This window comes from Nerophis lumbriciformis, linkage group LG06, assembly GCF_033978685.3.
Source record: "Nerophis lumbriciformis linkage group LG06, RoL_Nlum_v2.1, whole genome shotgun sequence".
In the NCBI taxonomy this organism is placed as follows: Eukaryota; Metazoa; Chordata; class Actinopteri; order Syngnathiformes; family Syngnathidae; genus Nerophis; species Nerophis lumbriciformis.
In genome coordinates, this window is record NC_084553.2 from 4,413,451 (window position 1) to 4,429,164 (window position 15,714).

At 34.0% G+C, this 15,714-nt stretch overlaps 1 protein-coding gene across 2 annotated transcripts in view; it reads right to left on the reverse strand.

Moving 5' to 3' along the window:
- The window catches only part of neto2a (neuropilin (NRP) and tolloid (TLL)-like 2a), a 51,676-nt gene that overhangs the window by 1,513 nt on the left and 34,449 nt on the right, over positions 1–15,714 (reverse strand). For both annotated transcript variants that reach the window (XM_061963657.1, XM_061963658.1), the window contains exons 6-9: positions 13,245–13,372; positions 12,611–12,839; positions 5,129–5,242; positions 4,912–5,042 (exon numbers count right to left, since the gene is read on the reverse strand). In XM_061963657.1, coding sequence (XP_061819641.1) covers positions 4,912–5,042; positions 5,129–5,242; positions 12,611–12,839; positions 13,245–13,372 — 602 coding nt within the window. The remainder of the gene's footprint in view (positions 1–4,911; positions 5,043–5,128; positions 5,243–12,610; positions 12,840–13,244; positions 13,373–15,714) is intronic.

A 15,714-nucleotide genomic window follows, 5' to 3' on the forward strand; every position in this document is an offset into this window, starting at 1 on the left:
ATATGTGGGCTTTGTACCGAGGATGTCGTTGTGGCTTGTGCAGCCCTTTGAGACACTTGTGATTTAGGGCTATATAAATAAACATTGATTGATCATTGATTGATTGATTTAGACAAACACGAAAATTTAGACCACCACAGATACATTTAGACAAACACGAACATTTAGACCACCACATGTACATTTAGACAAACATGTGGACCACCACAGATACATTTAGACCACCACAAAGTGATTGAGACCACCACAAATAGATTCAGGCCACCACAAACACATTTAGACCACCACAGACACATTTAGACCACCACAAATATATTAAGAGCACAACAAATACATTTAGAGCACCACTAATAGATTCAGACCACCGCAAATAAATTTAGATCACCACAAATGGATTCAGACCACTACAAGCACATTTAGAACACTACCAATACATTTAGACCACCACAAATGGATTCAGACCACCACAAGCACATTTAGAACACTACCAATACATTTAGACCACCACAAATGGATTCATACCACCACACATAGGTTCAGACCACCACAAATACATTTAGACAGCCAGTGTCAGTCACAAATAGATTTAGACCACCACAAACACATTTAGACCGCCACAAAAACATTTAGAGCACCACAAATAGATTTAGACCACCACAAACACAATTAGACCACCACAAATTGATTAAGACCACCACAAATAGATTCAGATCACCACAAACACATTTAGACCACCACAAACACATTTAGACCACCACGAACACATTTAGACCACCACAAATGTATTTAGAGCACCACAAATACATTTAGAGCACCACAAATAGATTCAGACCACCACAAATACATTTAGACAACCACAAATGGATTCAGACCACCACAAATACATTTAGACCACCACAAATGGATTCAGACCACCACAAAGAGATTCAGACCACCACAAATACATTTAGACCACCACAAATACATTTAGACCACCACAAATACATTTAGAGCACCACCAAAACATTTAGACCACCACCAATACATTTAGACCACCACAAATAGATTTAGACCACCACAAATAGATTCAGGCCACCACAAACACATTTAGACCACCACAAATTGATTAAGACCACCACAAATAGATTGAGGCCACCGCAAACACATTTAGACCACCACAGACACATTTAGACCACCACAAATATATTTAGAGCACCACAAATACATTTAGAGCACCAAAAATAGATTCAGACGACTACAAATACATTTAGACCACCACAAATGGATTCAGACCACCACAAGCACATTTAGAACACTACCAATACATTTAGACCACCACAAATGGATTCATACCACCACAAATAGATTCAGACCACCACAAATACATTTAGACCACCACAAATGGATTCAGACGACCACAGACACATTTAGAACACTACCAATACATTTAAACCACCACAAATGGATTCATACCACCACAAATGGATTCAGACCACCACAAATACATTTAGACAGCCAGTGTCAGTCACAAATAGATATAGATCACCACAAACACATTTAGACCGCCACAAATACATTTAGAGCACTACAAATAGATTTAGACCACCACAAATAGATTCAGACCACCACAAACACATTTAGACCACCACAAATTGATTAAGACCACCACAAATAGATTCAGACCACCACAAACACATTTAGACCACCACAGACACATTTAGACCACCACAAATATATTTAGAGCACCACAAATACATTTAGAGCACCACAAATAGATTCAAACCACCACAAATACATTTAGAGCACCACAAATGGATTAAGACCACCACAAATAGATTTAGACCACCACAAACACATTTAGACAACCACAAACACATTTAGACCACCACAAATATATTTAGAGCACCACAAATAGATTCAGACCACCACAAATACATGTAGACCACCACAAATACATTTAGAGCACCACCAAAACATTTAGACCACCACCAATACATTTAGATGACCACAAATAGATTCAGACCACCACAAATAGATTCAGATCACCACCAATACATTTAGACCACCACAAATGGATTCATACCACCACAAATAGATTCAGACCACCACAAATACATTTAGACAGCCAGTGTCAGTCACAAATAGATTTAGACCACCACAAACACATTTAGACCGCCACAAATACATTTAGACCACCACAAATACATTTAGACCACCACAAATACATTTAGACAGCCAGTGTCAGTCACAAAAAGATTCAGACCACCACAAACACATTTAGACCGCCACAAATACATTTTGAGCACCACAAATACATTTAGAGCACCACAAATAGATTTAGACCACCACACACATATTTAGACCACCACAAACACATTTAGACCACCACAAAATGGTTAAGACCACCACAAATAGATTCAGACCACCACAAACACATTTAGACCACCACAAATATATTTAGAGCACCACAAATACATTTAGAGCACCACAAATAGATTCAGACCACCACAAATACATTTAGACCACCACAAATACATTTAGACCACCACAAATGGATTCAGACCACCACAAATACATTTAGACCACCACAAATATATTTAGACCACCACAAATACATTTAGACCACCACCAATATATTTAGACCACAACAAATAGATTCAGACCACCACATATGGATTCAGACCACCACAAATGGATTAAGACCACCACAATTAGATTCAGACCACCACAAACACATTTAGACCACCACAGACACATTTAGACCACCACAAATATATTTAGAGGACCACAAATACATTTAGAGCACCACAAATAGATTCAGACCACCACAAATACATTTAGACCACCACAAATGGATTCAGACCACCACAAGCACATTTAGAACACTACCGATACATTTAGACCACCACAAATGGATTCATACCACCACAAATAGATTCAGACCACCACAAATAGATTTAGACAGCCAGTGTCAGTCACAAATAGATTTAGACCACCACAAACACATTTACACCGCCACAAATACATTTAGAGCACCACAAATACATTTAGAGCACCACAAATAGATGTAGACCACCACAAATAGATTCAGACCACCACAAACACATTTAGACCACCACAAATTGACTAAGACCACCACAAATAGATTCAGACCACCACAAAGACATTTAGACCACCACAAATATATTTAGACCACCACAAATACATTTAGAGCACCACAAAAAATATTCAGACCACCACAAATACATTTAGACCACCACAAATGGATTCAGACTACCACAAACAGATTCAGACCACCACAAATAAATTTAGACCACCACAAATACATTTAGAGCACCACCAAAACATTTAGACCACCACCAATACATTTAGAGCACCACAAATAGATTCAGACCACCACAAATACATTTAGACCACCACAAATGGATTCAGACCACCACAAACAGATTCAGACCACCACAAATAAATTTAAACCACCACAAATACATTTAGAGCACCACCAAAACATTTAGACCACCACCAATACATTTAGACCACCACAAATAGATTCAGACCACCACCAATACATTTAGACCACCACAAAGTGATTCAGACCACCACAAATAGATTCAGACCACCACAAACACATTTAGACCACCACAGACACATTTAGACCACCACAAATATATTTAGACCACCACAGACACATTTGGACCACCACAAATATATTTAGAGCACCACAAATACATTTAGAGCACCACAAATAGATTCAGACCACCACAAACACATTTAGAACACTACCAATACATTTAGACCACCACAAATGGATTCATACCACCACAAATAGATTCAGACCACCACAAATAGATTTAGACAGCCAGTGTCAGTCACAAATAGATTTAGACCACCACAAACACATTTAGACCGCCACAAATACATTTAGAGCACCACAAATAGATTCAGACCACCACAAACACATTTAGACCACCACAAACACATTTAGACCACCACAAAGTGATTCAGACCACCACCAATAGATTCAGACCACCACAAACACATTTAGACCACCACAGACACAATTAGACCACCACAAATATATTTAGACCACCACAGACACATTTGGACCACCACAAATATATTTAGAGCACCACAAATACATTTAGAGCACCACAAATAGATTCAGACCACCACAAACACATTTAGAACACTACCAATACATTTAGACCACCACAAATGGATTCATACCACCACAAATAGATTCAGACCACCACAAATAGATTTAGACAGCCAGTGTCAGTCACAAATAGATTTAGACCACCACAAACACATTTAGACCGACACAAATACATTTAGAGCACCACAAATAGATTCAGACCACCACAAACACATTTAGACCACCACAAACACATTTAGACCACCACAAAGTGATTCAGACCACCACCAATAGATTCAGACCACCACAAACACATTTAGACCACCACAGACACAATTAGACCACCACAAATATATTTAGAGCACCACAAACACATTTAGAGCACCACAAATAGATTCAGACCACCGCAAATACAATTAGACCACCACAAATGGATTCAGACCACCACAAACACATTTAGAACACTACCAATACATTTAGACCACCACAAATGGATTCATAACACCACAAATAGATTCAGACCACCACAAATACATTTAGACCACCACAAATGGATTCATAACACCACAAATAGATTCAGACCACCACAAATACATTCAGAGCAGCACAAATACATGTAGGGAGACTGTGTGGTTGTAGATGTGAGTGTGTTCCTTGAGAGCAGGCGATGATTTGGGGTGTTTGGGAGCATGAATTAGAAGTACATCATTTCTCAAAGGCAACATTTCTTGGGGTTTTCAGCGCACCTTTTGGAGCGGATGGCCGAGGTGTTTTTCCCTCAAAGTTCTGCCTGAAGTTACCTTCTTCCTGGGCTGCTTCATCTGGACCAGGATGGAGATGATGAGCAGAACCAGGACGATCCCGGACGAGACGCCGATGACGGTGCCGTGGGTCTTGGTGATCTGATGGAAGAGACCGCTCGATCGCTTCTCTGGACGAGCAAACACAGCACAAGGTGAAATATTCTCGTAGCGGAGAGAGAACGTTCAAAGATGAGACTCCGGTCTCGGGTCGGACCTTTGCAGTGGTTTTCGTCCCAGGGGTAGACGCAGTTCTGCACGCCGTTGCACACCAGCGAGTTGTTGATGCACATGTTGCTGTGGCAGAAGAAGGTGTTGGCCGAGCACGGAGCTGCAACACACACAAAGAGGAAACTACAACTAAGAAACACGCAACAATCAAAGAGCAGGTGCTTGGCAAGTACAACACTTACAGTATTCACACTTTTTAGGGCGCAACAAAACAATACAATTTTCGAAAGAAGATGAAAGTTAATGAATGGTGATGATGATGAGAGGGAACTACAACTCAGATGCAGGTCACAATCAAACAGCTGGTGCATTATAAGCACCACACTTACAGCATTAGCACTTTTTAGGGTGCAACAAAATAATTATAATGTCCGAGAGAAGATGAAAGCTCATGAATAATGATGATGATGAGGAGAGGAAACTACAACTCAGATGCACGCAACAATCAAACAGCTGGTGCTTAGTAAATACAACACTTATAGTATTAGCATTTTTTAGGGCGTAACAAAACAATTTAATTTCTGAAAGAAGATGAAAGTTAATGAATGGTGATGATGATGAGAGGAAACTACAACTCAGATGCACGTTACAATCAAACAGCTGGTGCATAATAAGCACAACACTTAGAGTATTAGCACTTTTTAGGGCGCAACAAAAATGACAATGTCCGAGAGAAGATGAAAGCTCATGAATAATGATGATGATGATGATGATGAGAGGAAACTACAACTAAGAACACGCAACAATCAAAGAGCTGGTGCGTAGCAAGTACAACACTTACAGTATTCGCACTTTTTAGGGCGCAACAAAACAATTTAATTTCTGAAAGAAGATGAAAGTTAATGAATGGTGATGATGATGAGAGGAAACTACAACTCAGATGCACGTTACAATCAAACAGCTGGTGCATTATAAGCACACTACTTACAGTATTAGCACTTTTTAGGGTGCAACAAAATAATTATAATGTCCGAGAGAAGATGAAAGCTCATGAATAATGATGATGATGAGGAGAGGAAACTACAACTCAGACGCACGCAACAATCAAACAGCTGGTGCTTAGTAAGTACAACACTTATAGTATTAGCATTTTTTTAGGGCGTAACAAAACAATTTAATTTCTGAAAGAAGATGACAGTTAAACAATGGTGATGATGATGAGAGGAAACTACAACTCAGATGCACGTTACAATCAAACAGCTGGTGCATAATAAGCACAATACTTAGAGTATTAGCACTTTTTAGGGCGCAACAAAAATGACAATGTCCGAGAGAAGATGAAAACTCATGAATAATGATGATGATGATGAGAGGAAACTACAACTAAGAACACGCAACAATCAAAGAGCTGGTGCATAGTAAGTACAACACTTACAGTATTCGCACTTTTTAGGGCGCAACAAAACAATACAGTTTTCGAAAGAAGATGAAAGTTAATGAATGGTGATGATGATGAGAGGGAACTACAACTCAGATGCAGGTCACAATCAAACAGCTGGTGCATTATAAGCACAACACTTACAGTATTAGCACTTTTTAGGGTGCAACAAAATAATTATAATGTCCGAGAGAAGATGAAAGCTCATGAATAATGATGACGATGAAGAGAGGAGACTACAACTCAGACGCACGCAACAATCAAACAGCCGGTGCTTAGTAAGTACAACACTTATAGTATTCACACTTTTTAGGGCGTAACAAAACAATTTAATTTCTGAAAGAAGATGAAAGTTAATGAATGGTGATGATGATGAGAGGGAACTACAACTCAGATGCAGGTCACAATCAAACAGCTGGTGCATTATAAGCACAACACTTACAGTATTAGCACTTTTTAGGGTGCAACAAAATAATTATAATGTCCGAGAGAAGATGAAAGCTCATGAATAATGATGATGATGATGAGGAAACTACAACTAAGAACACGCAACAATCAAAGAGGTGGTGCTTAGTAAGTACAACACTTATAGTATTAGCATTTTTTTAGGGCGTAACAAAACAATTTAATTTCTGAAAGAAGATGAAAGTTAATGAATGGTGATGATGATGAGAGGGAACTACAACTCAGATGCACACTACGATCAAACATATTAGCACTTTTTAGGGCGCAACAAAAATGACAATGTCCGAGAGAAGCTGAAAGCTCATGAATAATGATGATGATGATGATGAGGGGAAACTACAACTAAGAAACACGCAGTAATCAAAGAGCTGGTGCGTAGTAAGTACAACACTTACAGTATTCGCACTTTTTAGGGCGCAACAAAACAATAACATTTTCGAAAGAAGATGAAAGTTAATGAATGGTGATGATGATGAGAGGGAACTACAACTCAGATGCAGGTCACAATCAAACAGCTGGTGCATTATAAGCACAACACTTACAGTATTAGCACTTTTTAGGGTGCAACAAAATAGTTATAATGTCCGAGAGAAGATGAAAGCTCATGAATAATGATGATGATGATGATGATGATGATGGTGAGGGGAAACTACAACTAAGAAACACGCAACAATCAAAGAGCTGGTGCGTAGTAAGTACAACACTTACAGTATTCGCACTTTTTAGGGCGCAACAAAACGACACACAGGCGTGTGCCCGGAGCGTAGAAAAGCGCATTAAGCTCCGCCCGTGCGACGCCTTCACGAACGCGCTGATGGGAGAAAAAAACAACATCGGCGTTCACGCGGGCGTGGCCCCCCACGCGCCGTGCCAATTAATATCCTTGTCTAGTCGGGCGGCTAATGAAAATATTAGGCCGCACTAAACGAGGAAACGCTTTCTCGCCTGGAGAGTCGCACTTCTTTGTGTGCGTTAGTCACAACACACACACACACACACACACACACACACACACACACACACACACACACACACACACACACACACACACACACACACACACACACACACACACACACACACACACACACACACACACGCACGCTTACGCAACAGCCAACGAGAGCCGCAGCTTGCTATTGTTTGTTTATCTGGCGGCAATGATCCTTTATTAGCGAGCGCTGATGAAGACGCTCCATTAGGACACGTCCACTAAACGAGTCTCTGGAGGGTCTAAAAAGGGACGCAGAAACACTTAAGAGGACCAGCAGGGACCAGAAGGAGCTGCGTGAAAACCCACTCCTGCAGCACATGCTCACAAACTATGCTAATGCGAATTTACGTGTGCTAAAACCCTGATGTCATGTTAGTGCATTTAATATCTTGACTTATGCAAATGAGCAAATGTTTATTATTGTGATTATTATGGTCTGCAGGAGGGTTTGTAGCATTTGGACCCCTATGTCGCCAAATAAAGAAAATAGCGCTCGGTACGCATTTAGTGGAGCAGCACAACAATAATAAGCATGCTGTAATATAATAAGAATAAAATACTCGACTTAAAATAAAATGAGATTTTACGGTAAATTTTAAAAGGAGATTTAACAGTCAATTTCAAATCAAATTCGACGTTAAACTTAAACTCATAACCTAAATTCTATCCACATTTACACTTAAAATTGTTGGAATAATTGTTTGTAAGTTATCACAAAAAGAAACGTTGTATTATGAATGCTGTCTTTCGAGGCCTAACAAGAGGAAGAAGGCTCGTGAAACGCCACTGTGATTTCAACACGGATCTGCTCAACTTCCAGAGGAACTCTCTTTGAAGTGTTAAAACGAACTCTCTCTGAAGTATTTCACAAACTCTCTTCCAACTATTTGGTAACCCGAGGTCAACGCTATTTACGACCCGCTGCCCTCTTGAAGTCGCTGTGGTCAGGAGACGGGAGGGGTTATCCATTGTCCTCCAACACCTGCCCCAGCTGGATCCAGGAAGAGCCCAAGCCCGAGAAATCCTCTTCTTGGTCTTCAAAGCGACCGAAAACAATGACTGTTTTACATACTTCCCATTCCTGCTGTGACATGTGTTGGTGCGTGAACATTGAACATCTGAATAAAGGAGGAGACGAAAACCTTCTTGGTCAGAGCGTGGTGCAGGACTGTACAGAGAGTGCAGTGGCCATGTCTCTCCTCAATATTGAGTCCAAATTGAATTCCGTCTCTGTTTGATTCCTTGCCTTTTGTCTTGTTTAATAGATGTCCTCAGTGTTTGAACGTGACAAAAATACTTTAAACATCATATTCAATCTCAAATGTAAAGATAAAATTAAAATGACATTAAGAATTAAATTCAATCAATCAATTCTCAAATCTCGTTGACATGTATGACTTAAGTGATAAAAGGAATTGATTGAATTGATTGATTGAAATCAAACGTTACATTTAATATTGAATTCAAAACTAAATGTAAAGTGCAATATTATATAGGATTTAATTTTTTTTTAAATTACATTTAAAATCAGATTTAAAATTACATTTAAAATCAAATTTAAAATTAAATTTGAAATCCGAATAATATTTTCAATCACATTCTACATTTAAGATAAAATAAAACATTCGATACATAAGATCATTTTAATTCAAATTCAAAATTACTTTCAGAATTAAACAAATGTTACATTTAATGTTGACTTAAAAACTAGATTTCAAAATGATATTTAAAAGTGAGTAACACTTCGGAAAGGAAATTTAACGATAAATTTAAAATTGTATTTAACAGTAAATTTCAAAATCTAATTCGACGTTAAACTTAAATTCAAAATCAAAATTCTATTCACAATTACACTTAAAATACTTTAAACATCATATTCAATCTCAAATGTAAAATTAAAATCAAATTTAGAATAAAATCAAAATGACATTAAGAATAAAATCAAACGTTAAATTTAATATTGAATTCAAAACTAAATGTAAGGTGTAATCTTATATAGGATTTAAAAAAATGTAAAATAACATTTAAAATCAGATTTAAAATTAAATTTGAAACCAGAATATTTTAAATCACATTCTACATTTAGAATAAAATAAAACATTTGATACATAAAATAATTTAAATTGATATTCAAAATTATATTCAAAATTACTTTGAGAATCAAACAAACGTTACCTTTAATATTGACTTAAAAACTACATTTCAAAATTATATTTAAAAGTGAGTAACACTTAGAAAAGGAAATTTAACTGTAAATTTAAAATGTTATTTAACAGTAAATTTCAAATCAAATTCAATGTTAAACTTAAACTCAAAATCAAAATTCTATTCACAATTACCCTTAAAATACTTTAAACATCATATTCAATCCCAAATGTAAAATTAAATCAAATTTAAAATTAAATGAAAATGACATTAAGAATGAAATCAAACGTTAAATGTAATATTGAATTCAAAACTAAATGTAAAGTGTAATCTTATACAGGATTTTTTTAAATGTAAAATCAGATTTAAAATTAAATTTGAAATCAGAATGATATTTTAAATCACATTCTACATTTAGAATAAAATAAAACATTCGATACATAAGATAGTTTAAATTCAAATTCAAACTTTTCTTCAAAATTACTTTGAGGATTAAACAAACGTTACATTTAATATTGACTTAAAAACTACATTTCAAAATTATATTTAAAAATGAGTAACACTTAGAAAGGGAAATTTAACGGAAAATTTAAAATTATATTTAACAATAAATTTAAAATCAAATTCAAAGTTACATTTAAAATCAAAGTCATCGTTAAACTTAAAATCAAAATCTAAATTCTGTACACATTTACACTTATAATAATTTAAACATTATATTCAATCTCAAATTTAAAATGAAATCCAATTTATAATAAATTAAAATTAGATTAAGAATTCAATCCAATGTGAAATTTAATATTGAATTCAAAACAAAATGTATAATGTAATCTAAAATCAGATTTATAATTAAATTTGAAGTCAAAATTTTTATTTCAACATTTAAAATGAAATTTAAAATTCAATACATTATCGAATTCAAATTGATATTCAAAATTATATTCAAATTACTTTGAGAATTAAACAAACGTTACATTTAATATTGACTTAAAAACTACATTTAAAATTATATTTAAAATTGACTAACACTTCCTATATAAAATTGTATTAAAAATGACATTTAAAATGACATTAAATTAAATTAAACATTTCATTTAATATTGAATTCAAAACTAAATTACATTTAAAATTGAAAAAAAAAAATCAATACAATTTTTAAAATTTCATTCAACATCGAAAGTCAAACGTAAAGTTCAATTTAAAATGTATTTTAAATTTAAATTTAAAATTTAAATTCAATATTAGATTTAAAACTCAATTTAAAATGTATTTTAAATTTAAGTTTTAAATTAAAAATTAAAATTAAAATGTTACATTTAATTTTACATAAAATTTAAAATGTTTAATTTTTATCATACATTTAAAATTTTAATTTAAAATTTAATTTTTTTAATTTAAATTATACTTTTAAAATTTAAATTGTATATTTAAAATTTAAAATTTAATTTTTACATTGAATTTTAAATTTTAAATTAAAATTTAAAATTTAAAATTTAAAATTTAAAATTTAAAATTAAAAATTAAAATTTTAAATTACAATTTTAAATTAAAATTTTAAATTACATTTTAAATTTTAAATTTTAAATTTAGATTTTCAATTCTAAATTCTAAATTTTAATTTAGAATTTAAAATTGAAAATTTAAATTTAAAAATGTTAAATTTAAAATTTTTAATTTAAACTTAAATTTAATTTAAAAATTTTAAATTAAATGTAAAATTTACATTTTAAATTTTAAATGTAAAATTTTAATTTTAAATGTAAAATTTTAATTTTAAATGTAAAATTTACATGTAAAATTTAAAATTTAAAATTAAATGTAAAATTAAATGTAACATTTTAATTTAAAATTTAAATTTAAAATTTTAAATTAACATTTAACATTTACATTTTAAATTAAAATTAAAATTTACATTTTAAATTTTAAATGTACAATTTTAATTTTAAATGTAAAATTTTAATTTTAAATGTAAAATTTAAAATTTAAAATTAAATGTAAAATTAAATGTAACATTTTAATTTAAAATTTAAATTTTAAATTAACATTTAACATTTACATTTTAAATTTAAATTTAAATTTTAAATTTTAAATTTTAAATTTTAAATTTTTAATTTCAAATTTAAATTTAAATTTAAATTTAAATTTAAATTTTAAATTTTAAATTTTTATTTTTACATTTTTAATTTCAAATTTAAATTTAAATTTAAATTTAAATTTAAAAATTTTAATTCAAATATTAAATTTAAGATTTTTAAAATTAAATTTTTTAATTAAAATTTAAATTTAAAATTTAAAATTTAAAATTTAAAATTTAAAATTCAAAATTTAAAATTTAAAATTTAAAATTCAATATTAGATTTAAAACTAAATTTAAAATGTAGGTTACAATTCAAATGAGTCAAAAAGTACAAAGAACAGCTTGAAGTGATTCGTATTGGGCTTGTATTTTGCCGTGGCACATTGTTGCGAGGAGGAGGACAACTCACGGTCCACGAAGGAGGTGAAGAGCATGCGGAAGCGGCTGAGTCGGCTCTTCTCGTCGGCCCACATGCGCACCACGCCCACGCCCGTCTCCAGCATCACGTCGTTGGCCACCGTGCTGCAGAACTTGGCCTTCAGGTTCTCGATGGCGCTGCTGCCGTCGTAAATGGCCACAAAGTTCTTCTTGCACTCGTTGGAGTGTTCCATCTGGTACTCCATGAAGCGCAGGTAGATCTGGAGGGAGGGAGAAGGTGAGCTGGCAAAGCATGATGGGAAAGGAACGTTGTTTACTACCTTAGTCATACATTATGTGTATGTGAATGGACTAATATAAGTGGTTCACATAATGCGTATATGAATGGCGTGACATACAGTATGTTTACATTATGTGTATGTGAATAGAGTGACATATGTGGTTTACATCATGTGTATGTGAATGGAGTGACAAAGACGGCGAGTTAAGGCGTTTAAATGATGATTTGACCACACGTGTGGGCGGCCATCAGCGAGCGTGATGATGACTCATTCAGGAGGAAGGAGACGCTGCTGTGAGTCATGTGTGTGTCAACAAGGTCACGTGACCACCACGCTGCCTGTGGACCAACTGCAAGACCTGGACCAGGAGGAGCAGATAGTGACCTTGGACTGTGGCGGGGCCCTGACAGTCCAGATGCAGTCCAGGGCGTCTCCAGGCTTCACGCGCTTGGCCTCGTCCACCTGGCTGGAGCGGATGATGCCGTCGTAGCCCGCCAGCTCAAACTGACAGTCTGCACATAGGAATAATAATAATAATAATAATAATATATCATTAAATATGTCAAAAAATTATGTATTTAAATGAAGGCACCAAAATATGAATAATCATACATATATATATATATATATATGTATGTGTGGGAAAAAAATCACAAGACTACTTCATCTCTACAGGCCTGTTTCATGAGGGGGTTCCCTCAATCATCAGGAGATGGGAAAAAAAAAAAAAAAAAAAAAATCTCCTGATGATTGAGGGAACCCCCTCATGAAACAGGCCTGTAGAGATGAAGTAGTCTTGTGATTTTTTTTCCCACACATACATATATTGCGCTCTACTACGGTATCGAGCACTATTTTTTGGATAACCTTATTAAGACATATATATATATATATTGTTGCGTTTGGACCAGTTGTTCCTCCCAGGGAATTCAAGTTTCTGGTCGTCGCTCCCAAGCTCTTTACGACACTTAAAGCCGAGTAAAAGAACCACCGGAGACAGAATAGGTATTTTGTAATATATTTGCAAAGCTTTGTAAATATAAATGAGACCAGTCCAGCATAGAACATTCAATCGCGCAGCTAAGATGGTCTCCCCTAAAAAAAATGGAAACCTTCTCTTCTATAAAGTCTCTCTCCCTCCCACCCTCGTTGTCTCGTCTTTCCAGCCTAAACAACATGCCCATTGTCCTCCGCATCTGGACAGAAGAATAGATAAGAAGAAGGGGTATCTCTCTTTCTTACATTCCATACCCAAGGTTAGCACACAGTATTTGCAGACAACCAAAAGACCACAATTGGAAGAAAAACACTAGCTGTTTTGTAATGTGATTATGAAATTAAAGAAGTAACACTTAAATACGGATATATGTAAATATCTGCCTCCGACAATATATATATATATATATATATATATATATATATATATATATATATATATTCAGTGTTGGGTTAGTTACTGAAAACCAGTAACTAGTTACAGTTACGAGTTACTTTATTTCAAAAGTAACTCAGTTACTTACACCAAAAAGTAATGCGTTACTGTGAAAAGTAACTATTTAGTTACTTCTTTTTTTCTTCTTTTTTTTTTAAAAGCTCCCATTAATGCCCTTTTAGCCGTCATTTCAGTGCTGTTATTGCCCTGGAGAATAATACAATATGTTGATCAGTGCTAGGAATTTTCTAAATGGGGCCCCTGGGACCCCATCAAGTCATAAAAATGGGGTCCTACAGTAAATTTTAGGGGTCCCACTTTTTTGTAAGCGTTTTGAAAAAAAAAAAAAAAAAAGATAAACGTATGCATTATCCTGTTATATCTCACATTCTATATTGTGTTTTGGAAAAATGTTGTCATAAACGTTGCTTAATTCATTAAAAAAAAAAAAAAAAAAAAAAAAAAAAAGTGTATACATATGTAAATGTATTCAGTTATAAACATTCATTCACTTTCTTTTTTGCTTCATGGATCTAAACTTTACCACTGCTAGTAGTTTTTTCTATGTTTTTATTGAATAAGTTGTAGGTGTATTTATTTCAGTATAAAAGTGTTTTGCTTGGGTGATAAAATGATGATAATGTTGTGCCAGGGCATACATACATTTCATATTTACATCTCTGGAGTCTACATCAACTTCGACTTTGTTGCAGGTTACTGTACTTTACTTCTTCTTGTTTGCAGATTAATCTACATTGTTACGTCGACTTTGTTACTTCTACTTTGTTACTTCGACTTTGTTAAAGGTTACTTCTACTTTGTTGTAGTTTACTTCTATGTTGTTACTTCTACTTTGTTACTTCGACTTTGTTGCAGGTTACTTCTACTTTACGTCTACTTTGTTACTTTTACCTTGTTACTTCGACTTTGTTGCAGGTTACTTCTACTTTACGTCTACTTTGTTACTTCTACTTTGTTGCAGGTTACTGTACTTTACTTCTTCTTGTTTGCAGATTAATCTACATTGTTACGTCGACTTTGTTACTTCTACTTTGTTACTTTGACTTTGTTAGAGGTTACTTCTACTTTGTTGAAGTTTACTTCTATGTTGTTACTTCTACTTTGTTATTTCGATTTTGTTGCAGGTTACTTCCACTTTACGTCTACTTTGTTACTTCTACTTTGTTGCAGATTACTCTACTTTACTTCTACTTTTTTGCAGGTTAATCTACTTTGTTACTTCGACTTTGTAACTTTGACTTTGTAACTTTGACTTTGTTGCAGGTTATTTCTACTTTGTTGTAGTTTACTTCTATGTTGTTACTTCTACTTTGTTACTTTGACTTTGTTGCAGGTTACTTCTACTTTACGTCTACTTTGTTACTTTTACTTTGTTCCTTCTACTTTGTTGCAGGATACTCT